This window comes from Gopherus flavomarginatus, chromosome 8, assembly GCF_025201925.1.
Source record: "Gopherus flavomarginatus isolate rGopFla2 chromosome 8, rGopFla2.mat.asm, whole genome shotgun sequence".
In the NCBI taxonomy this organism is placed as follows: domain Eukaryota; kingdom Metazoa; phylum Chordata; order Testudines; family Testudinidae; genus Gopherus; species Gopherus flavomarginatus.
The window spans coordinates 26,311,506-26,336,666 of NC_066624.1; the positions used below are offsets into that span (position 1 = coordinate 26,311,506).

The 25,161-nt window shown below is 48.8% G+C and overlaps 1 protein-coding gene and 1 long non-coding RNA gene across 5 annotated transcripts; one reads left to right on the top strand and one right to left on the bottom strand.

The window, feature by feature from the left end:
- The first annotated feature begins 291 nt into the window (after positions 1-291).
- On the top strand, positions 292-24,390 carry LOC127056864 (protein Wnt-11b-like). 4 transcript variants are annotated; one of them, XM_050965193.1, is made up of 6 exons: positions 292-406; positions 2,957-3,256; positions 17,335-17,570; positions 18,846-19,123; positions 20,062-20,354; positions 21,558-24,390. In XM_050965193.1, the coding sequence occupies exons 3-6, from the start codon at positions 17,342-17,344 to the stop codon at positions 21,730-21,732; spliced, it is 975 nt and encodes a 324-aa protein (XP_050821150.1). In that variant the 5' UTR covers positions 292-406; positions 2,957-3,256; positions 17,335-17,341; the 3' UTR covers positions 21,733-24,390. The 4 variants fall into 4 exon arrangements, with proteins under 4 accessions (XP_050821150.1, XP_050821151.1, XP_050821152.1 ...); XM_050965194.1 differs by lacking the exon at positions 2,957-3,256; XM_050965195.1 differs by lacking the exons at positions 292-406; positions 2,957-3,256 and adding an exon at positions 6,341-6,420.
- Positions 8,099-10,610, bottom strand: LOC127056869 (uncharacterized). Its single transcript, XR_007775951.1, has 2 exons — positions 9,580-10,610; positions 8,099-8,238 (listed from the first exon to the last, which is right to left on the bottom strand). It is a non-coding gene; the product is annotated as an uncharacterized LOC127056869 (long non-coding RNA).
- Positions 24,391-25,161: the final 771 nt, after the last annotated feature.

Sequence of the window (25,161 nt, forward strand, 5' to 3'; positions counted from 1 at the left end):
AGCATCTAAGTGGAAGACAGGGAGGGAGGAATGTTTTCCATGATCCCTAGGGCTTATGCTGTGGCCATTGAACATTTCATAGACACTACAGCTGTGTGTTCAGTAGGAAAAAGGTGTGTTCTGTTCTTAAGTTAATGAACATGAGGTAAAATCCTAGTGAAGACAAGGCAGTTGTAGTATAAATGCATGTGAACAGGTCAAGGTAAACCCAAGGCTCCCTCATAGTCTAACTCAACCTCCTAGCTCATGTGAAACCATAAACAGCCTTATCTTCTCTAGGATTTTATCCCATGTTAGCTAACTCGAGTTCAGAATGCACCTTTTTTCCTCATGAAGACAAGCCCTAAGTGAGCCTCCTGTCCCCTGTGCAGCAGGTGAGGGAGAGTGGTGATGCAGGCTGAGTGAGGTGAGTGGGAGACTCTTACACTATGTTCTGGGGTCGAAGGATCTTTGCAAAAGAAGCTCATGAACCTTTTCCCTCTAATTTTACCCTGTTTCCCACCCTGAGGGAGATTGAGGTTTTCTAAGCATTTCTAGGTAAAGTGATGCTTGTTCTGTGCATTAGGGACAGAAGAACCTGCCATACCATGCATTTGCTCACCCTCCTCAGAGCTCAGTGGGCCCCACTGGGTGCCCTATATATGGAAGAGAAAGACTATTTCCTTCTCGTGTACACTGGCACCCATTGCGGTCCCCGCTGCCACTCCTTTCCACTATCTCTTAATACCACTTGCTTGTTCTGTGTGACTCAGCAAAACTCCCCTGACAGTTGTTTCTAATTAGAGGTGCTGGGTTTTTTGTTCTTGTTCCTTCCTCTGTGATGGGGCTCAGTAGGGACTAGAATCTGCCACAGCCTAGCCAGTGCGGCATCTCGGTGGGAGGGAGATTTCCTCAGTGGAGAGTGACATGAAGGCAATTTGCAGTCTCTCCTGCTTTGCAGCCTCCTTTTAGAATCTCCCTCCTGCTGTGTCTGAAATCTCCCTCGTGCTCACACTGTCCCAGCCTGATGGTCCAGGAAAAGCAGAAGTGAAATTGTTCTTGTTCCATTGGCATGTTTTCCCTAACTGGATCCTACCTGCTGAGCTTCCATCAAAGGAGATAGGTGGGAGCCTGGAGATGCAATCAGCCAGGTAGCCCGAACTATGGATTGTGCTGCTGTAGGTGGGCATGGTCCCAGAAGCGCTCTCTCTCTAGCAGTGCCCTAGCCCTTTGGGATCCCTTACAGAGTGGTATTACAAACTGCTCCAGCCTCTCCAGCTAGTGCTGGGGACAGTCCCCCTGCCCTTCAGTGCCTAGTCCATGGGAGGAGGCATTGCTGCTACAGTCATCCGGGGGAGCTTGCTGCTCAGTGCTATAATGGGGCTATCTGAGTTAGTCCCTGTGTGAGTTCACCGAGTATGGACCGGTTCTGGAAGGTCACTGCCTCCCACGGCCCATTTCTTAGTATCTTTTCTGTGGTGAAGCCACGAGTTCAACCAGCAAACCAGAAAGAGGAAGGAGGCCTGGCCCTGAGGGAGAGGCAGCCCCTCCCTCCTGGAATGTTTGCCTACAGTCTTTTCTGCCCTGGGTCACCTACCCCCTCAGTGAGGAGCTCTGGGATGGGGAAGTGGGTACTTGCCCCTAGTGGATGCAAAGTGTACGCAGACTGCCCCCATCCAAGGATTTCTTTGGATTAGGTCAGTGACAGGGGAGCTGCCTCACTCCTGAACAGTGATGGGGATGGAAGAATCACCACCACATGACAGCCTGACACTTCTGGAGCGTTGGTGGCTTTACGTCACTGCAATACAGAATCTTCAGCTATTGTAATGTCATAGGACAAGATACTCATCAAATACCACCAGCAGCCTCCCTCCAGCCACCAAGGGACTCTCTCTTCTCTCTGTCCCCATTTCCCTTCTAGCTGCCGGAAGGGAGAAGGATTCCCAACAAAGCACCTCTTTTTCCCCATTCTTGGGCAACACTGTACAGGGCTTTTTGCTCAGCTCTCGCCATTGCCTCGTGATTGTAAGGCAGCCCATGGATGTTGGCATATGTGACCTGTACTTTGGTGAGAAGCACCAAGCCAGCCAGTGGTGTGTGCCAGAGTAATGCAGGGCCCTGAAGGGCACCCAAAATGAGTTAGGGCACTCCTAAGGGCCCCTAACTCCAATAGTTGCCCTTTTCCCATAATCCTTTGTTCTGGTCTGCCTATCCAAGCCAATTTAATTAATGTATCAGAAAAGATTTCATGAGAGCTATTATCAAATCCTTTGAGGAACATAGCTCTATCATCCTATCACAGAAGCAATCAAGTTTCCCTAGCAAGCTCCTTCTCTGGCCTCCTCAATGCTGTTTAGTTAATGCTCACAGTTCCCTTAATGTCCAGGTATTTCATAACCTTTTCCTCTCTTTCTATTCCTCCGCCCTTTCACTCAGGAGGGTGGTTACAGAGACTTGCCCTGCATACAGAAGTTTGTCCAGTTTAGCAAGGTGTGATGTGGCACTGGTTTAATGGAATGAGTGCAACTTCTGTGCACAGACAAGCCCAGTGACAGGTTGCAGTTTGCCTGGATCCCTCTGCTGTCCTTCCTACAAGATCTCCCCAGGGAGACAGTCTGTCAGCTGACTCCCTAGACATGTTATCCAGACTGGCTGGTTTGGACATAGTCATATTGTCCAAGTGTTCCCTTCCCTGCTTTTTATCCATTTATGCAGGCTCTTCTGCCCCTCCCCACATGACACACAGACCGGTCACAAGAACAGCACCAGCTACTCTGGTGGGTGGCAGTGGTTACTGTGGCTCCATTTCACTTTCTCCATGACATTCTTCCCCCCCCAAAACCCACTTATATGTAGAGTCTCTATAGAAAAGTGAAGTGTCCCTCCTGACCTGGGAAAACCCTCAGGATGGAGTGTGACACGGAAGTGGACTGGGTATTTTTAGCACTTACCCTTTGTTCGTTCTCTGGTTCAGGTTGGAAAGAGGAACTGACCTCAACTGAAGAATGGTGTTTGCTTTAAAAGGAAGCCCTTGTTTGTGGGACAGTCATCGCAAGACTCATCTGCAAAGGGGGTGGCCTACAAAGTCGCCTTTTTAGGAGGCAGCATGTTCCAGTGGACTGAGCTTGGGAACAGCTCAGCAGCTGAACTAAGCCAGCAGCTTCTGAATTTTAACCCCAACACTGACACTGGCTCATTATGGGAGCTTGGCACTTACCCTCTTTCCCGTATTTACCCCGTCAGAGAGTCAAGGAAGGGAACGGTGATCTTCATGGTATGTTATTAAACAGGCAACACCTGCCAATGGCTCCTGCACAGTAACCAGTCACTGCAGTTTCTTCCAAGCCTGTGAAAAACAGCCATGTCTCGGCTAGTGCTGGGCGTGTCTGTCTGCAAATGTTGCTTCTAATTGGCAACTACTGGATCTCCCAGAGCAGATACGAATTGTGAATTAGCTAATGTTAGTGCAGTGCTGTGTAAGTGCTCAGCTGTAGTAGTAGTATTTCTGCCTCTTCTAACACACGGCGGCTCAGAGCCAGGCTCTACACCCTGTTCCATTTTATCCTTAATTCCCAGCAGACTGACAGCATTACCACTTGGAAGTGCTTCCCAGCCAGACCGCAAGCTCCTTTGCTCAGCTTGTGCAAACAACTTTGAAGAGTCTTCCTAGTTCATGAAGCCTCCTGATCATAACAACCAACCCCATCCTATGTCTGTGTCTCTGCCATACTGTGCGTGCACCCACAGGGCCTCCACACTAACTTATTCCAGGAGAGAATCCTGTTCGGTGATTGGGACAATTAACCCCCTGGACAACATCCTGTAAAATAACAACAAACCACTGTGCCCTCATTTTGATTTTTGGTGGCTTTTGCTACTGGCTACTCCTGGCTTCTACTAAACCCCATGATCCAGCTCTTCCTGCAATGTATATACTCTGCTCATTGCTACGTCTGCTTCTTACTGGGCTTTTCTTCCATAGCCACCAACCACTGGACAGGCGTGAGAAGAGCTCAAGGCATGAGGCAGCCATTTCTTCCACTGGACCTCTTAATCCAATCAAAACAAAGTAGTGAAAAATTGCTCCTTTGACCTGGTAGGAAAGTTTGGTCCTTCGGGGGCAGGCCTGTGACTCTAGAATCGCCTGTGCAAATAGTGTGACTCTGAGAGTTGTGTTTGATCTGCTGCTAACATGCAGCAAAGCCCCTCTCCCATCCAGTCGCAAAAGAAATCAGTAAATGTTTTTATCTGCTCTGGTGTTCAAAGAATATCAGGGTTGGATGGGACCTCAGGAGGTCATCTAGTCCAACCCCCAAAAATACAACTCTGGTGGGACTCAAACCCACAACCTTTGAATAATTTCATCTGTCATTGATCTAGAAGGCTAATGCGCTATCTGTTGCGGTTGCATTGCAGGCTTCACTGAGGTCAGGGGTCAGACAGACAAAATTGCTGCATGCTGGCTGCTTCAAGCCTCTGCTGTACTCCATACCCTGAGTAACACTGACAGTGAGGCTGGCTCCTCAGTGTCAGATGCATAAGTACCTGGATATCATACTCACCAACTCTCCTTTCCCTCTCCCTTTCAAACTGTCACTGGCTTTGATATTTGAGCGCTTTGGGATTTTAATAGATTTGCCTGCTAATTACTTGATTTTAGATTCTTGAGATTGCCAAGTTGCCAGTATAAAGTGCCAGCCATACCCAGGGCTATCTGGGTGAACTGAAACCAAACAATGATTTGGTGTATCTGGGCCAGGATGCATCAAACAGGTATCAATCCAGGGCAATAGGGCACAGAATGCCAGTTTGGGATCTCTCACACTCTGACTCTTGGGTGACAAGCTAGCTAGCTAAGGCAGTTTGTACCAAGGACAGGCAGAGGATGACTCTAAGATCAGATTCTCTGCCTACTCCCTGGGAAGAGACAAACGAATGGGGTCCCTGTGCCCCCCAGAAGGGACTCTGGGATCAGTACCATGTTGGGGACAGAATCACCTGAACTGAGAAAGGGATATAAACATGTCTTAGCTGTACTGAGGCATGTCTATTATATGCACAGCATGTTGAGATCCTCAAATGTAGGGCACTATCCAATGCTCTGTGTAGACACATTCTTATTTCTGTGCCTCCTGGAATGGGCTCTGGACAGGAGCTCTGCCTCCAGTTTTAATGCACCAACTAAAAAAAATTCTTTTATGCCATAAATTGCAATCTGCCAATGCCAGCAGGAGTGCAATGAAAGTGGGAAGGCCCAACTGATGAGTACCAACTGGAATCTCATTTTGCCTTTATTGATGTTCTGCAGACCACAGTACAGAATATCTAAGAATCCTGGGTATGTGACTATGTCCCCCACTAGATGGTACCCTCACCTTATATTTTCATATGATCTCTGACTGTGACTGTAGAGGTTTCTTAGGAGCTAGCTTTTTCATAATTCAAGATAATGAGCCACTGGACTGGTATTTGGTTCTGTAGTCTGTTTGGGTGGGTTCTGGAGATAGGCCAAATCAGGGCTGGAGTTTGGGTGTAAATTCAACAGCAACAAATTTTGGTGAGCTGTTGTCATGAGATTTCTCCCCTATCTTGGGCCAAACCTACCTGTTCTCTCACTAGTTCAATCATCTCCAAGCCAGAACTGAAAAAAAATCACACCTGGACTCCTGACCAGATGCACCTGGTGCCTCCTGTGGGCATTCCTGCCTGTGGAGACTGAACTCTGAGGAGTTGACCCCGGGACAGAATGATGTGCAGTTACGCTTGCCACAGACACCAGGCCCAGCTGCATCTCTGGGATGTAAGCTGCTGCCCCACTGCCAGAGGATCTGGAGCCCATCTGTTCTGGTGACAGCATGGTCTGGAATCCTCAGGTCACCAGTTCATGCTTTACAGCCTCATTGAAAAGGAGATGTGGAGAGGTTTATGGTGGTCATAAAGGTGGAGTGAATGGGAGAACAGAAAAGGAGGGGAGCTGAGGGGGAGCCTGTACTTGGATGTATGCAGGGGGGGGAGGGACTGCTCTCACTACACTGTCCCTTCTCCCATTAGCTGGGGAAGCAGGGCAGTGGGAGAGCTTTGAGCATGGGAGGGGAAGAAGGTCCTCAGCTGGAGCAGGAAGCAGAGAGCCTGGAGAATGGAAGAGCTGGTACCAGGGAGTCAATTGTATAACAGATTAGCAAATTACATGCTGGTGAAAAGGGACAAATCAGCCATAGGGGTTCTCCACGCAGTGGGTCCAACCCAGGCAGCTGCAGTGCAACCTTCCCATGCCCACCCCACCAACATGCCTCAGGCTGCCCTGAGCTTCATTTCTGTGGTCTGTCTGCTGAGGGGTGAAGAGGCCAGTTAGTGCTGATTATGGAGGGGTTTATCAGTGTGGACACCTGGTCACTAGGAAGTGGACTGAGAGGCATCAACACCTCCCACATTAGCAAGGTCAGTGCTAAGGGGCAGGAGGCGTCTGTATGTCTGGGACTCCCCTGTTTGGCTGAGGGTGTTAGGAGCATCCTGAAGTTGTCTGTCAGGGACCTGCATTTGGTGTTTGTATTGGGTGGGGCCTTATGCTGCAGACTGGGAGAAGGTGTTAGGTCCCTCTGGGGCCCTGTCAGTTTGCATGCAACTCAGGATAGCCAAACCCATTTCTGGTCATAAAGCTCCCCTGGAGTTTCTCTGAGAACCAAATAAACCAAGGAGCAGGGGTCACAATACATGGCTGGTGAGGGTGAGTCACCTGCATCCTAAGTGCTACTTTCCTGAAGGCTTAGGGGGGTTCTCCTTCCTGTCTCACCCTGCTGAGACTCCTGCTCCCTCCCTCTGAATGTGGGGAATTCTTCTCACATCTGCTTCTCAAGTGTTCAATGTGGAGCCTGCCAGGAGTACAAAGAGCTCAGAGCTAAGTAGATGAGGCAGTAGTTTCCCATTGCCCAGGAATCCCATCGCAGGGCCTGCGGGGAAATTGCTGATCTGTCATGTTCTTGAGTGGTAGCTGCTGTTAAGAGTCAAATGTCCCTTATCCCTGTATTTATTCAGTTAATGAACCCCACAGCTCAACACCCAGGATTTGAGGGAGAGGAAGCTGCATGAGTAGTTCACTCTCTGCAAAGATGTGGTATTTTGCTAAGCCTGCCTTTGCATACAGGCTTGGGGCAGGTTGTGGAAACGCTGGGGCATAGACGTTGTGCTGGCAGTACTTTCCTTGGGGTTGTGTGGTTCTGTTAGAGGTAGCTAATGAAACTAGCCCCATGAAATCACCCAGTGAGGTTAGGGTCTCTGCCAGTTTTCCTAAAATCTCCCACCGCTACTTTCAGTGGTGCAGCCCCCCCTAGTGACAGTGACAGTGTCATGAAGACCTGTTCAGAACTGGGCTAGGTGCATAGAAGTTAAAATGCTGGCACGTGCCTACACAAGGACTCCCAACAGTGCTCACACGAGTGGAGCTGCACTGGTGGGAGATTTTAGAGAAGCAGAGCCAGTGTAGATACTGTCCCATTAAGCACATTTTGCTGGGTGCAAGGCAGCTTTGGGTGCATGAACACAGAGCACAATGACTTTGAAACTGGCAGGTCTGGGGCCCAGTTCGGAGCTGCCAGAGCTACTGTGCCCCTTTGGATGGTGCTCAGAGGGTGCAGGGGATTGTCAGCAGGCTGGGAGAATATGGAATGCTCCACGGTCTATGTGATTCTGAAAACTTGGCTAACTGCATGGGATAGGCACCTACGCTGATATGTAAAACGACATAGCAGGCATGCCCAGTGCGGTGCTTCATTCGCTGCAGGGGCGGCTGTAGGTATTTTGCCGCCCCAAGCATGGTAGGCAGGCTGCCTTCTGCGGCTTGCCTGCGGGAGGTCCCCAGTCCCCCGTATTCAGCGGCAGTCTGCGGGAGGTCCGCCAAAGCCGCAGGACCAGCAGACCCTCCGCAGGCATGCCACAGAAGGCAACCTGCCTGCCGCCCTCATGACGACCAGCACAGCGCCCCCTGTGGCTTGCCGTCCCAGGCACACGCTTGGCGTGCTGGTGCCTGGAGCCGCCCCTGATTCACTGATCACTTCATGGCCACTTGAGCTTAGCAAAACATGCATCTCTGAGGGCTAAAGATGTGATGAATTTGAATTGGTATGTTCCAGTTGGTTTTATTATACCAGCATGAAAAAGCACCTGGACAATTTTTCACAGCTGAAAAACCAATTTTTCATGTTCAGAAAACTCCAGATCCATTGAACAGATTTTCTTCAAACTTTCCTCCCACTTCTGGACCTAGAACAAGCACAAGACACTTCAGCTCAAAGGGGAACTTACGAGGAAAGTTATTTAAAAACACTAAAAAAGGAGGTTCAGAATGAAAATAATATGCGAGCCATAACTAAAGAGAAGTGTGAACCACACGTCTGAGCTGTGTTCAAGGTAAAAACTATCAACATACCTATGCCTTTAGGGTGTGAGAAAAGATATTTACAGACAACCAGAGGCACAGCAAGTAGCATCAGGCTGGAACGGAGCAAAGAAAACTGTAGGCTGATTATCAGGAACCATTTTTACCAATTTGACCTTGATTTATCGCCCAAAAGAATTAATGGAAGCACCATTGCTTGAATAATTTAATAGTATACAGGACAAAGCACTGGAGATTATACTGTTGGACAAATCCTGCATTAGCCCCCAGGAGAACAGGCTAGCTAGATGGGGCTTTTCCAGTTTTAACTTCTGGGATCTTATCTTGTGTACTATCCAATGTGTCACGGAATTAAGGAACAAGTTTCTCTCTCATAGGTCCTGAGAAAGGTTAAAGTTCATGGACCAGATTCATGTTGGGCGTAAGCACACTGAATTCAAAGGAGTTCTAGGAGCAACTGGTCCAAGGTGGAGAAAAAGATTTCACATGCAGTGACAATACTCAAGTCTTCAGATAACATGGGGCAATGCCCGACTGCAGCCCAAACATTAAGTGGAGCAAATGACAGCAGCGCACATTGTTAAACAGAAGGGGTGGCCTGAGGAGACTTTGGATTGATAAGAGGTAACTGAGCTGGGTGGATGATGCTGAGGCTGTTACAAACTAATGTAAAGATAATTGTTTCCTGCACCTGTAGTGCATGTATTGTTCTTTATGATGATTATACCACCACATCCCAGCCAGGAATTATGCCAAGGCTGCCTCGGGGCTCTGGATTTCTGTGGGAGGTGATTCCCTCTGGCTGATCTCCTGGGACTCCCCTGAGATTATCCTGCTATGCAGCACCTAGCCAGCTCTTCCTTCCTCTGCAGTCCCCTTAACGCTGCCCTATACTTTCCTCAGGAGAAGAAGTAGATCTCACCCACGCATGCCTCCATGCATTTAATCTGAAATCAGCTAGTGAATTTCATCACAGATGAGATCATGCACATTTCATGGCCTTGGAAGAGGCAAGAGGAGTTGCTGCTCTCTAAGAGAGACATACAAGGTAATTAACAATGTAGAAGAGGCTGAAGTGCCTGGAATGTGTGCAGGGCAATAAGGAAACCCAGGGGTTATAGTATTACTAGGCTCTCTGAACTCCACTTGGGTGTGTCTGGATTAGGAAATGCACAAGGATGCAGCAGATCATAGCTTTCCCTCACCTGTTACCTTCCAGGGCCTTCCATCAGGCTTCCTTCACAGTTGAACTTATTCCTTCACAGCTGAATTGGCAACATAGCCAATGTTATCTTTCATAAGAAAGAGCAATCAATGGATGGATGGTCCCTTCCCATTATGGTGTATCTTGATCCAAACAGCCAGGAGATGGAGGGAGAAGAGAGGATGCACTGATGGAACAAATGAGAGCAGAAGTGAAGGACTAGCAGTGGAAGAGGCTGTACTGATGTATGTGCTGGAGCTCTATCTAGGTCAGTGGCTTCGGTTACTCATTAAGTAGCAGGCAAGCAGAGACAATACCAATCTGAGAATCAAAGCCATAATAGCTGATTTGTCTCTTTATCTTTCCCATTCTGTTTCTTCCCTCTTCTGGCCATCATCTGGAGCAAGGCAGAGCAGTGAAGAGGGCAAGAAATCTGTCATACTGTAGCTAAGACATCTCTTGATGTCACTGTTGTGTCTGATACTAGTTTTGTAGTGTTCCGTGATGACCACACATTAGAGAGGATTCAGGCAAGGCAAGAAGGGAAGGCAGGAGAAGGTGGCCACTGCTACTTTGTTTATTCAGATGCTTCGCTGAAAAACATATTGATTTAAAAAATAAATAGGCAGCTTAGCCCCCAGTTCTGGTAAGAGTCTGATCTTTAACATGGAATGTAGAACTCCAGGAATATGGGACAGGCCAAATCCTCCAGACAGATACAGCACACTGCATGGCACTTTGTCTCTGAAATGTGCAGCACAAACCTACTTTCACCAGCAGGAAATCTCCCCCATTCAGAGATGCTCAGGGAGGATTTCCAAAGTCCCTACTGCACAGGAAAAGAAAAGGCCATTCTCCCTCTGATTAGGGCCGGCTCCAGGCACCAGCCCAGCAAGCAGCTGCTTGGGGGCCAACGGTGAGGGGCGGCACGTCTGGGTCTTCAGCAGCAATTCAGAGGCGAGTCTCTCACTCCCTCTCGGAGTGAAGGACCAGCCACCGAATTGTCGCCGAAGACTGAAGCAGCGGCAGTAAAGCTGCAGATCGCGATCGCGGCTTTTTTTTTTTTTTTTTTTGCTTGGGGCGGCAAAAACCCTGGAGCTGGTCCTGCCTCTGATACAGAGCACTCAACCCTCTGGTTCGACCTCAGAACCCAAAGCAAGATACTGGCAGTGTTCTGTCAGGGAACACATGGTAAATGGAAACTGGTTCTGTCTTGTGCCCGGATCTGAGGTGCAGAGATGGACCAGACTCCTCCTCCTGGAACACAGTGAAGCAGAAATCCATATGCAGGAGGGTATCTACTGGCCTCCATATGAAGGGGTCCTTGCAGAGACATCCCAGCTGTGCCTTTGTTGGGCAACCGTGTGAAGCAGCTTTTCTCCCTTTGAATCTCCTACTCCCCACCCGGGTCTCTTCTCCCTCCACTCTGCTGAAAAGTTATTCCACAATTTACCAGGGTTTGCTGAAAGCCCCATGGTTCAAAACCTAATCATCAGGGAGATCCCAGGAACAGAAAGACTAATGAGATGGAAATCAGCTGATTTCAGCAATAATACAGTATCAGATAGATTTTTCTCTTTCTTTTAATTTAAGCCTCTTCTATCTCCCTTTGGGATTTGGGAGTGACCTCATCCCCTCCCCAGTAGGTACCTTCCTCATGGACCATTACTCAGACACAAAGCACTAAATACCTTTTCATCCCAGGGAAATAACTGGGGAAGATCAGCAATCCAAGTTCCATCATCGTTTTATTTCACATGATGGCAAGTCAAAAGGAGGTCAGGGGGAAGATATTAACTACCCATCTAATTATGGCCACTAAAGAGAAGATCCCTTCCATTTAAAGCGGTGATCACACAAGGGTTAGAGTGAAAAAGCCCAAGGCAGATGTCTTATAACAGGGAATATTTCCAAAAGAAATTAGTATTTGACTTCACAAGGCTGTTGGCTCCATCACAGCCCATCTGTTCCAGTGGGAATCCTTCCCCTCAGCCCTGCTTTGCACTGGGGCATCAAATGAATCTAGGGTGGATAAGAGCCCAAGTTAACTCTGCAGTGAAAGCATACCTTCCTTTTTATTTTCCTGACCTCTTTTTTTCCCCTCTCTCTTTGTCTTGCTAAATTCCTGAGTGTTATATGCATGGTTTTACTCAGCTGTGTACATTGGTCGGCAGGGCTTCACTCATTGTAGCAGTGGAATTCAAGATGCTGCTTCTGATCCAGAAAGCCTGCTGTGGTTTGGGACCTGCTCTGATCCCCTGCACCAGCGGTGTGGCTGAGATAGTTGAGGTGCTTTATCTATAATTTTCCCAGTGTGCACTCTGGGGTACTACTGGAGGCAGGAGGGTAATTTATGTGATGTGCCACATTCTGGAATTCAGTCCATCAAAGCCTGAGCTTCATTGTGCAGTGCAAGGCACATTGCTTTGGTCAAGCATTTGCCTGGCTGGATAATTGCTGGTTCTTTTTATGGCTGGTATGGGCCAGTGCAAAAGGAAAAGGGTTCATTGTGCTGTGAGACTAACTCCAGCATCATGCTGAGTTAGGTCATGCTGTGGGCAGATGTTTTGGTGATGGGTGTAGAGGAAGTTCAATCAATCAATTAGTTTTAGGGTTGCTGTGTATTGTGTGTAGTGTGTCTGTTCTCAGTGCTTGTGTATATATCGTGTGCCAGTGTTATGAATTCCAAAATGATGGTGGAAGCTGCTTTGCAGCCCCTTGCCTTCACACAGCTTCTGGAAAGGTGGTTTAATGGGATTACATTGGAAATGTTTTTGTTAGCAGCATGCTGAGAGCTCTCCCCAAGCTGGTCTGACACATCCCCAGTAGGTGTCCCCAAGTGCCTCTCCTAATCACACTAAACTTCTGCAGATTGATCCTCATACAGTTATGAATCCTATTAGCAGCTCCTAATATCCTAAGCACGTCAAACAGGTAGCGCAAAGGATTTGTCTCTAGGAAAAGAAAGGGGAAGGAGGTAACACTGAGAAGTCAATGGCCAGTAGCAGGACTTTCCCACGTCCAATCAGATTCTGAGGAATCCCTATCCTGAGTTTCAGGAGGGGACTCACTGGGAAGCCCAAATTCCTAGCCCCAAATCCAAAAGAGGGGATCTTTGGGCTTCTCTCGTTTACTTTCCACCCCCTTTAAGGTGGGGATTGAGCTTGATTTTATTGGTAACGCGAGCCAGAGCTGGTGCTTTTGGCAGTAATTTGGCCCCACATGTCTCCGCCTTTCCCAGAGGGCTGGATTCTCCCCATTGATGAGACTTAGTGAGATGGTCTATGTTTTTGATTGACTTGTATATTTGGATAGTCCCGCTGTTTAAACTGGGGGTGGGTATTGCCACTGAGCTCCACTGTAGGTAACCTGGAAACTGTGGAGGAAGTGGGGGCAGGAGAGAAGGATAGGACAGAAGGGCCGAAAACACAAAGCAAGTACTTGTGTAGGGTTGCAGGATCATTTTATCCTACAGAGTAAAAGGCCAAGAAGAGCAACCCTCGACTTTGTGCCCTATTGCCACTGGCTCTGATGTTCACACCAACTGTTAAACCATGACATTGTGCTGTTTCCATCATTTCTAAACTTATTCCAGAACTACAATGATGTCAGCACTGGAATAAAACACTCAGAGGCAACAGTGGCCATTGGATTATTAAGAACAAATGCAATGGAACAGAGGGCTGGAGGCTAGGACCTGCCAGTGCTCAGTTCCCATTCACGGTGTGGCAATGGTCAAATCCCTCAAGGAGACACCATCAACTTGAAATTCAACCAGTTTAAAAAAATTACAAGTAGTTTCAACCCTGCCTGAGATAATTTGTAAAGCCACCTCTTGGTTCTCCTCCTTCAAATCCCTCAAGGTTTGGCCTCGGGAAATGCACCCATTAATCACGGCTAGATTGAGGGACAGGTGGGGAGAGTGGATATTCTTTATTTATTTATTTATTTAAAGTATTCAGAACCATCAAGCTGTGCACATAATAACAAGAACTCCAGGTTACTATCACCCTCATTTTTCCTTCCCTTCTACTTTTTGCATCTTGTTGAGACTGTAAACAGTAACTTCTGGATAAGAAGTGTCCTTGTGTGTGTCCCCCTACCAATGCACAAACAATAAATATTAACAACTCAGCTCCTACATTTGCTGCTGAACTCCCCTGCCAGCCTCAGAGGCTTTACTATTTTTGTAAAACATTTTTCTCAGCAAAGTCCCACTCAAACTAGAAAAGGAAGGCCCAGATCCGAAATTCCCTTGGTTTCAACTATTTAAATGGATTCAGATGATTTCAAGGACCTCTGAGGATCTGGCCCTAATTGACTGCAGGGGAAGGTGGAAAACTGAAGATTTACAAAGTGCTGTCAAGTCAATTAACTCAAAAATTCGGCTCCCCCTCCTCTAATCTGTCACAACTAGGAGGTGTAATTTAGAACTACCCTAGGTAAAGCAAATCACCCAGAATGTGAATACAGTGTACACCGGCAGCAGCAATTTAACCTGGTTTGTCTCCCTCTTCCTATCTGCAACAGGGAGATATAAAAGTTTATTAGAAAATGTTTAAAAATAAAGGATACAGAGAGTTAGAAAAGTCAGTTATTGATCATCGGGGGTAGCATACAGAGTATAGGGGGATGCTAGTAGTTTGGTATTGAACGGCACATAGCATATACAGTCTGCCATGTTCCCAATGCGGGGTGTACGGTGGGTGAGATCAAGATACAATAACTAACACTTAATCTTTCCCCCTTCGAGCAGCTCAGTAATCCTAAATATTTGTACACTGTTTGCAAATGCAAGGCGTTATGGAAATGCTAAACCGTGGCTGACAGCGGACTCACTGGCTGGCTCTCCTACCTGTGCACTGAACAGGAAGAGGCCGTCACGCTCCGGCTGTTCACACGCCTTGGTCAAGCCCAGGGGTGGTTTGCAGACCAGGAGGTTTAAGGGTTTGAAGCAGAGGTGTAACGTTACTGGCCTTTGCTCTAATCTGCGGGGGGTTGTTCCAGAGCCGCCGGGGAGCGGGGACCGGGCAGTGCAACGGGGGCTCCCCTTGGTTCTGGGGACGAACCCCTCGTGAGCTCCTAGAGGGACAGCGCCCCCAGTTGATTGCCTTGATTCACAGCAATTCACATGCAGATAAAGCGGAGCCGCCTAGTTCTCATTTCAAAGCGCCTCTTCAAAGCCGCAGCCAGCTCCTCGCTACTCCCCGGGGAAGTGGAGATTGACACAGTCTCAACGCCTCTGAGAACTGCCTGAAATATTTGTCTGACACTATTTAAATGCCGAGGGGGCTGTTAATGCAAACAGGCCTGGCAAGGGAGAGCTCCCTCTACGAGATAAGCCCCTGCACTGCCGTGAGATCCCGGGCCACCCCGCAGGAGAGCGGCCCCAAGGGGCAGCGCTGGGGAAGGCTGGCTCTGGGCACAGCCAAGGGGCCCAACCCTGATGCGCCAGGAAAAGTGTCCACGAGTCAGTCCCCAGGCTCTGCGCCCCAACCAGTCTCACTGCACATCTCCGGCCGGGCTCTGCGCCCCCCAACCCCACCCGGGCACTGTACCCCCCAACCCCGCAGCCGGGCTCTGCGCCCCCCAACCCTGCAGCCGGGCTCTGCGCCCCCCAACCCCACACGGGCACTGTGCCTCCCAACCCTACCCGGGCACTGTACCCTCAACCCCGCAACTGGGCTCTGCGGCCCCCAGCCCCACACCGGCACTGTGCCTCCCAACCTCACACGGGCACTGTGCCTCCCAACCCCGCAACTGGGCTCTGCGCCCCCCAACCCTACCCGGGCAGCGCCCCCAACCCCGCAGCCGGGCTCTGCGCCCGCCAACCCCACCCGGTACTATGCCCCACAACCCCACACGGGCACTGTACCCCCCAACTCTACCCGGGCACTGCACCCCCCAACCCCGCAGCCGGGCTCTGCGCCCGCCAACCCCACCCGGCACTATGCCCCACAACCCCACACGGGCACTGTACCCCCCAACCCCGCAACTGCGCTCTGCGCCCGCCAACCCCACACGGGCACTGTACCCCCCAACTCTACCCGGGCACTGCACCCCCCAACCCCGCAGCCGGGCTCTGCGCCCCCCGTTCCCCCTGGGCCGGGCAGGGGGGCAGAGGCGCGGGCACTGCCGCTGCCCTCTGTTCTCGCTGACTCTGGGGAGCTACGGGCAGCCCCGGGACACCTGGCCGGGCCCTGGGGCGGGGGCTCGGCGGCCTTTCCGGGGGAGGGGGCGGCCTGTGTAGCTTTGACACGAAGCTGCGAACGGCCCCGCGTGTCCGGCCGGGAGCGGAGCCGCCGTGTGAATGGCACCGAAACTCCCATTGTCCGTCCCCCCGGGGGGTGCTGCGCCCGGGCGCTTTAAGACCCGGGGGCTGCCGGCCGCCCCCCAGCCCTGCTCCCGCACTCGCCTCGCCCCTCTCCTGAGCGCCGCCTGCTCCTGCGATGGGCTCGAGCTTCCCTGCCCCGCTGCGGCTCACCCTGGCGCTGCTCTGGCAGCTGGGACTCTCCGCGGCGATCCAGTGGCTGTGAGTAGCTCCTCAGGGCAGAGGGGTGGGGGCCTGCAGCCCTCCCCTGCCCCGGCCGCTGAGAGATGCCCTGCCCGGGGCTCCCCAGCTCAGCTGGAAAATCCCTGTTCCCTAAACGGCTGCCTGGGGACAAGGCAGGCCCAGCCACCCGCCAGGGGAGCTGGCTCCCTTTCTTTGTCCTCTGCTATCTAGGTGGTCCAGGGCCCCTGCCTTTCCCCTGGGTTAGGGCCACTTTCTGGCCACGCTGCAGCTCCTTGCACAGGCTGTGTGTCAGTGTTCCCCCCGCTGGATTTTAAACTCTACCCAGCCATCCCTTCCAAGCCCTTTCCCCTTCTGGCCAACTAGCCACTGTCTGCCTTGGGGTGAGCATGGAAGGATTTTCAGTCTTGCTTTTTAAATGGCATCTCAAATCAGACTGACATTTGCCCCTCAGGATACAAGTGTTAGGTGGTCTTTATAACTGCTTAGGTCCACTGAGTTCACACATAGCAATGAGTCACATGCAGCCTTGGGTGGGTGGGAGCATCCATTTGCTCCAGTTTGGCCCTTTGTGTGTATAGAATAAATAAATATACACACCTATGTGGCGGTTTATAGCCCAATTTGCAGATGTTCTGGGCACTGACACTATTTTCAATCAACAGAAACTGTGGTTGCTTATCCCTCTGGAAATCAGGCCCTGTGTGTCTATGTAACAATAGCGTGTGTGAGATGTATACATTGTAAACTCCACACGCTGTTCACACTTATTCCCTCCAGTAAGGAATGCCTCTAAGGGTGGAGTGCCACCAGGACAACTCACAGCACTGATGACCAGCTTCCCAAGTGCACTGCCCTACAATGTACCTCAATCTGGATCTGGAGAGGGTGCCTCTAGGCACAGAGGGGAGTTTAGCTGTCAGGTCTATTCAGTCCAGGTGCCTCTGCTGAGGATACCAACAAAGGGATGCAATTAGTACCAGCTATGTTTGTTTTAACAATGTTGATACCAGGCCTGAGACCCACCACCTCTTTTCATGGGGGGGACCACTGAACAGCTGTCACTGATTTGGACCGTAACCAGATTCCTGATCTAAAGGTGAAAGGCCCGGTATCCAGTTACCAATACTCAACACATGGCTCATCTCTCACCCCCAGTAACATCTCTGGTCACAACAAGAGTGGGCTGGACTGGATTCTCTACCCCTGTCTCACTTGTTTATGGTAATTCCTCTTTCATGACAGAGGGCTGATGGTAAATGGCAGCAGGGTAGCCTGGAACGAGACCCAGCACTGTAAGATTTTGGATGGGCTAGTCCCAGACCAGGTACAGCTGTGCCGAAGAAATCTGGAGCTCATGCATAGCATTGTACGTGCAGCCAAAGAGACCAAGGGAGTCTGCCAGAAAACGTTCTCGGATATGAGGTGGAACTGCTCTTCCATTGAGTATGCACCCAGTTTCACCCCTGACCTCATGAAAGGTAAAGGAAGCTCTGCTAGATCATCTGGCGTTTCTATACTCTGCTTGTCTAGGCACTGAATTTTCATTCTCCAGCAGTCCGTTCACATGCAAAATTCCCGTTGTAGTCAATGGGCCATATTCTAATGTCAGATACTCTGGAGTAACTATATTGAAGTCACTAGAGAGATACAGAATTTACACCAGTGTAACTGAGATCAGAATCTGGCCTGAAGCATGCAAAGAGACTGCAAGATGCAGTCTCAGAGCTAGCTCTCTGTCTGACATTAACTTCCACATAAAAAAAAGAATAATTGTTAGAGATCCCCAAACAGGAAGGGGAGAGTTAATCCCAGGGGAGAGTAAAGAACAGAACAAAACAGGGTGAAAAAAGATAGCATAAAGAATAGAATCAGAATGGGATGCAGATGGGTGGGGGCACAAAGGAAGTATATTTTCTTATACCTGTTTTTGTCCAGTTGCTATTGACTCAGCAGGAATTTTGCATTCTTGCTCCTGTGAAAGGAATTACTGGCTAGAGGGAAAGAAAGTAGCTTTTTGGAAGGAATTGAAAGGGCACTGTCTCCCTAATCTAATAGGGCTCTGGCCCTAATGGCTGGGGTGTAATGGGGGAAGGTGGGGGGGAGAATGCCACTATAATATAAATAATACATCTGTCAGAGGAGATGTACTTGAGCCGTTAAAGTACATTGCTGAGTAAACCATCCTGGGTTCTGTTTCTGAAGCTGCTGCTGTTTTGCTGTGTGACTTTAGCAAGTTGCTCTAACTCTCTATACTTCATTTTCCCTTTCTGTGAAATGGGGAGAATAATGCTGACCTACACCACAGTTTTTGTGAAGAGTTTGTGAGATTTCACTAGAGGGAGTGTGTGCGTGCATGCTCTGAGATCTTGGGTGAAGAGAGCTGTAGAAAACCAAGGTACTAATTGTAAACAGCACTGCTCTCTCGAAGGACTCATGTAATGAGGCTGAGGAGAGCGAGCCTCTGCTCACTCTGGAGCCCAAGTCAGTGTTGCCTGGAGCATCAGCCAAAAGGAAATGCTTCTCTCATGCCCCCTCACCCCAGGTCCTGAATTCTGATTGCTGCTGTGCTGCCGCTATCACCATGCTGAGATCCCTGTGAAACGTACAGTTAGCATCAAATGAATGAGAGGTGGGGATGATTCTGAAGAGTACATGGTGATTTTGTCTGTATGAAGAAAGCTCTGTGGCACTCGGAATCACATTGGTGTTTCTGGGATTCAGGACTTTCTGGGATTCTTCCTTTTTCTTTATAGGGACCAGGGAATCTGCATTTGTCTATGCATTGGCTGCTGCTGCTGTCAGCCATTCCATCGCTCGGGCCTGTGCCTCAGGGGAACTACCTATCTGTTCCTGTGGATCTGTCCCATCTGAGGTGCCTGGGCCTGGCTTCAGGTGGGGTGGCTGTGGGGACAACCTCCGCTATGGCCTCCAGATGGGTTCTGCCTTTGCTGATGGCCCCATGAAGTCCAGTAAGGCAGGAGGACAAGCCACCAGGCTTATGAATCTACATAACAATGCAGTGGGCCGACAGGTGGGTATTGTCACTGGCCACAAAAATTGGCAAGATAGCCACAACCAGGGCACCTCCTTTAAGAAATAATTAGTTATTCTGGCAGAGTTGCGGAAGAAGGCTGCAGCCTCTTGCCAGATTGTTGGGAGACTATGCATGAATAAATTGGAGAGGCAATCGATGGGTTAAAGTAACTTTATAATGACCCATGCACACAAGAACATGCCTTACAGAAACAGGGCAGAGTCCCTGTCTTGCTAACCTCCAGGGAGATAATTGCTGTCTATTTATAGCTTTCCAGTGGAACATTGAGACCCATCCTAGCTTTGAACCTGCTTTACCCCAGGAACTAACCTGCTATACTAAGAACTGCATATTTTTCCGTATATCTCTGCAGACCTCCACTCCTGGTTGCTAATGGACCTGTGGTGACCAAACTAACCCAATCAATGGCCTTGCTGACAATTTGCCAGGAGCCCACAGCTGGCACTTAATGTGCAAAAATGGAGCAAATAGCAGCTACATCTCCTGCTTAATACTATGGAGTGATGGCATGCAGAGGCTACAGGTCTCCATACATAGCCAGGCTACTTGGAGCAAGATGGGAAACATCCCACAGCACACCCCTGAATTAATGAAGGGAAACGTCAGGCCTCATTGCAAACTTATGGATGGCACTTGTCCCAAGGACTACCCTCTTGTTACAGGGACAGTAAAGCATAGTAAATGAGCCCTTGGATTCCCTGTTAGTCTTGATGCAGCATTTCATGTTTGGCAACACAGGAAAGCATCCCCCATAGGTAATAAGTGAGATAAGGCCTCCTGGGTGCCAATGACTGGCCATATTTTCTCATATCCTGAAGCCTCCTATGGATGCTCTTCAGAGATCTTCTTGAGATGTATGGGCTATGTCAGGGAATCTCAGCCTTGGGTTCCTTAGTGATTTTATTTCTTTCCAGGTATTGATTGACTCCTTGGAGACCAAGTGTAAATGCCATGGTGTTTCTGGCTCCTGCTCAGTTAAGACTTGTTGGAAGGGGCTGCAAGATTTGAATGAAATAGCCACTGACCTCAAATCCAAGTACTTGGCAGCCATCAAGGTAACCCACCGACACATGGGAACCAGAAAGCAGCTGGTGCCCAAAGAACTGGACATCAGGCCAGTGAGAGAGGCTGAGCTGGTTTATCTAGTCAGTTCTCCAGACTACTGCACAAAGGATTCCAAACTGGGGTCTCTGGGGACTCAGGACAGGTAAGGACCAGCTACAGATGCTGTAGCTTCTCTATGTTATAACTCTCCCTTTGATATAAGGGGCTACCTTATACCTCTGCAGTCCAATCTAGAAACAGTCTCTCTCTAAATCCCTTCTTGTCTGAATGATTACTCTGCTATAACATACACAACATGTCCCATAGCCAGCTTGATTGTGAGTGCATAGGGAGGCTGTAATTGCAAGAGGTTCTGAAATCTCCCTGCATCAGCTTTAATAAACTCCCCAACTCTCTTGTTGTGCACACCCTACCACAGGCAAACCTTGTAACCATGTAACTCACTGCAGACTTGAAGACAGTTTGAGGGAGGGGAGAGGATGCAAAAGGTGGAGAGAAGCACCTTCTCATATGGTCTTACAAAGGGCCTCCCATGGTTTAGATTGGGCCCCATCCATCTTATTCTATTTGTTCCACTAGAGCTTGAGTGTTTTGTGGGGAGGCAGAATTTGCCAGTTAGTTAGATGGCAGATCCAGCAAGTGTGGAGATTCCCATGCAACCCTAGCAGCTTGTTTATCTCCCCTGCGTACAGGATGGTAGGTTCCCCCATATTTAGGATTCAGCTGTAAAGGCAATGGAGAGCCCAGTAGATTCAACTAGTCCATTCCTCAGCCCAGCCCTGCTGCCTGGTATATGAACCTGCTATTCCAATGGGTCTCAAACTTTTGTACCAGTGACCCCTTTCACATAGCAAGCCTCTGAGTGCGACACCCCCACCCCTTATAAATTAAAAACACTGTTTTGTGTATTTAACACTACTATAATTCTGGAGGCAAAGCAGGGTTTAGGGTGGAGGCTGACAGCTCGCAGGCCCCCATGTAATAACCTTGTGACCCCATGACGGGTCCCAACCCCAATTTTTAGAACACCTGTGCTATTCAGTAGGTGGAGTCAGAAGCATTTACCCACCCCACCCTGATGAGTCATGAGGATAATGGTCCTCCAGTATAAACTCTTCCATACTCCTCCTGCATCAAACTGGTCATCATTCCAGTGTCTCTCAGGGAGAAACAGCCCCTCCCAAACTATTCTCTGGTGCCCATGTATGTCTTTCCCTGGAGGCTGAGCAAGTCACTTCCTAGACTGACCTATCTCAACTCCTATGCCATGACTAGCACCTCGACACAGCTGTACCATCACATCCCTACAGCCCCTCAATGCCCTCATCTGCTTCCACTTTGGCAGGCAATGCAACAAGACCTCTGTGGGCAGTGACAGCTGCAACCTGATGTGCTGTGGGCGTGGCTACAATGCTTACACTGAGAGTGTGGTGGAGAGGTGCCAGTGCAAGTACCATTGGTGCTGCTATGTGATGTGCAAGAAGTGCCAGCGGACAGTGGAGAGATACGTGTGCAAGTAATACAGAAGGCCCTGAAGCAGCCCATGCTCTGAGAAAGCACTAAAGGACCTATGCTCTGAGGCACTCCAGAGCATGCCTGGATATTTAATTAATCACAGGGGAAGCTGTGAGCTTTGGCTAGAAAAGGGGCCATGGTGAAAATCCTCATATTGGCATTACCCAGGAAAACACACATTTTTGGGGAAAAGGCCAAGCCTGATGTCCTTAGCCTCACCCCTTCCAGAGCAAGAGAAACAGCTGCCTCCTGGGGCTGACCTGGTTTGTTCAAATTTTCAATCTCCAGCTGGGGACAAATAATTTATCGCCCTGCATGCATGGATCTCTTTCTCCCCTGAGCTGCCAGCAGCCATTGTCTCTTTGTGGGAAGCTTCTGAAGGTGGCCTGAAAGTCAGGAGTGATGGATGGAAAAGGGTGTGGGGTGGGGAGAGACAAGAGTGAATTCAGGGGAAGAAAGAAGTGCTGCTCCTGAATAAGCATGCTGAGGAAACCTGGGCATGCACTTTTGGGGTGGCAAGCTGACCCAAGGCCACCAGATACTCCCAATTTCAAGACAGGTACATGTTCATTGTCTTCTGCAGCATCACACTTTCTCTCTAACATTAGGATCAGGCTTGGGTGTAAGCTGGAGAAAGACCTCTGCCACCCTCTTCACTATCGGAGAGATCCATTCCTCTGTCCTTTCATAGCAATGACAGAAAGAGAGAGATTCTAATATCATGGTGATGGGCATGCTATAAAAGCTGAGACAAAGGAAAAGTCCATAAGAGATGTAGGTGGAAATAGTGGGATTGAAAGCGCTATTGAACCAGAGGGGTCTCGGTAAGGACCAGGCCTGATGCTCCTGCCCCCGAGCTCACACCTTGTGAGGTGGAGAAGCCAGTAAATTGGGTGGCACATTCTCATTCTCACATCCTTTTCTCCCCTCCTCTTTTGCTCCTCCACACCCAGGATGGCAGCCTGTCTGCCTTCCCCTGTCTCTGAACCAGGCTCACTCAGGTGTGCTGACAGTGAGTGCTGAGTACATTGGCTCCAGGGCCCCTTTGTAGGATTTGGAGATGAAACTGAATTTTTTGATTTCTGCTTATTTATTTGGTGCCTTTTAAATATGTGCGTGTCTCTGCCAATGATGGCCCTAAGCCTCATGTGTTACTCAGAAAGGCTCCCCATTCTGTACCCCCCAGAACTCAGCTGGCCACAAAAGGGATGAGGCAATGCTGTCTCCCCTCTTTGCCTACAAAGCAGACATTCTGCATCCTTTCAGGAGATGAAATTGCAGAGGTGGCTTCATAGTTTAAAGGGAAAGGATGTTTATTTTCATTTGAAGATGCTTTTTTCCCTTTCTCCTGTATCTCTTCTGGTACTGATAACATACTGATTTGGCTGTTGTGGCCAGACACAGATTTCCCTATATGCACATAACAAGCTTTGGAACATTTTTCTGGGTTACTACAAGGGCTGGTGCTTCCATTAGGGCACCAGGATTTGGGAGGGTGGCATTTTGCCGCCCTCGGCGGCAGTTAGGCGGCAGGGGGGTCCTTCTGCGCTCTGGGTCGGCGGCAGCAATTCTGCGGCGGGTCCTTCACTCTCTCCAGGACGTACCGCCGAAGGGCCCCGAAGACTGGGAGCGCGGAAGGACCGCCCCCCCGCCCCCGCCACAGCCACAGAATTGCCGCCAACGACCGGTACCACGGAAGGACCCCCGCCTAGGGCGCCAAAAACCCTGGCGCCACTCCTGGTTACTGCAGATCTAATCTCCCAGCAAAGTACCCACTCTTCTGGGATTTATTCCTAGTAGCAGAGAGCTTGAGTCTGGGGAAATGATCCCTGAGTTGTTTCTGATCTTTATAAATCATGGGTCAAACTGACCTCTGTGAGAGCTGGCAACTGGAGGAGAGGTCAAAAGTGAGAGTAACTTACAAATGGACTGACTTTCTCTTCTCCCCAAAACAGAAAATATATGCAAAAATAAATGATAAAGAAAAATGAAAAACAGTCAGATCTGATTGCCTCATTTTGTTACTAACTTCAGGGTAAACTACATTTAAAAGTTAGTTTTTTATAAATATAAAAACAAAATCACAATAAATCTCTCATTTAATAAAATCATCATCACTATAAAAATCTCTTTTTAGTACCATTTAAGTTAGAAACGTCTACCATGATACACACATTCCCAGCATTTGAATTACAATTTACAAAATATACTTTAAAGGCTAACTACATTACAGTAGTACACAAAGCTGATCACTGCTGCCAGTCTGTCACATGTATTTCCTTTTTCCCATCATTTGAAATAGAAATGTTTTAAAGTGTTATGGCCACATGTAACAAGATAATTTTTTTGGCCACAGCTAGTGCTGGCCCCAACAGCCTCAGTTCTCTCAGAATACACATCAAAGCCAAGATGAAAGCAGAGAGACACCAGCTGCGGCTTTCACAGATTCCTCTTCCTCTGACTGTAAGGAGAAGGATTTTCCTTTTTTTCTAAAAGGCAATATGCTCAGGACATCTGTACGGTGGGGCAGGCTTGTAAACTCGATCAAAATTCTAGGGCAAAGCTCTTGTGGCCCTGGGGATTCTGTGGCAGCTGTTGATACATTTATTTAAAAAAAAAATTGTGAGTTTAATTGAATTAAATAAGGAAATGAATAATTCTTTTGCTTCACTCTCTTGTGTCATGAAATCTGTTCTAACACTTTACTGTACTCAGCCTCTAAATGTTAATATGCTGCAGGTTTTGTATTGATAACGAAGAGCGGCATCTCACCAGTTCTCAGCAGATATCTGGAGGTAGTTTGAGATAAGCAGATGTGCTAGAAATTAAAATGATCAGAGGTGAAATAGCTAACTGTTTACAATGAAATGCATATAATTAGAGTTCAGCTTAATGACAATTGTTTCAGACAATCTGCAGACTCAGCCAGATATCTCTGCATCAGCTACTCTTAGGCCCTATGTAGATAGTTTTTCTTCACAGCTGCGAAGGTTAGAAAGTTAATTTTCTATTTTTAAACAAAAGCTCAAATCTGGAGCTCATGCTTGTGGAGTGTTTGTTCTCACAAAATTTTATTTGCAAAGAGAAGGGAGCTTCCAGCCCTGCTAGTTATAGAGGGCTTCCCACTGTGACTGAGGTGCTGGACTTTTTGTGCCTGCAACCAGCAAGTATAGCCAGACCTACCCTCCTTTATTCCAGTGAGTTAATGTTGGTGCTTACTTAGTAACATAAATGCCTTCACCATAACCACTTAATTGCTGAATAACTACCAGATCCAACCAGCAGAAGACATCACCATTCCAGGCATACCATGAGCTGGAAATGCAGGTTAATAGTGTTAATGAACTCTGTGGATACTAAATATTATGGAAGTAGGAGGAGCTATTAATCCCACTGAGCATGGCAAAATGATTTAGTGATGCTAGAAATGTGAG

What these genes read in the sequence shown, in the direction of transcription:
- LOC127056864 (XM_050965192.1), top strand. Translation starts at nt 16,028, where the DNA reads ATGGGCTCGAGCTTCCCTGCCCCGCTGCGGCTCACCCTGGCGCTGCTC. An exon ending in TCCGCGGCGATCCAGTGGCT is followed by an intron (nt 16,111 to 17,334) that starts GTGAGTAGCTCC and finishes CTTTCATGACAG; the next exon opens with AGGGCTGATGGTAAATGGCA. An exon ending in ACAATGCAGTGGGCCGACAG is followed by an intron (nt 19,124 to 20,061) that starts GTGGGTATTGTC and finishes ATTTCTTTCCAG; the next exon opens with GTATTGATTGACTCCTTGGA.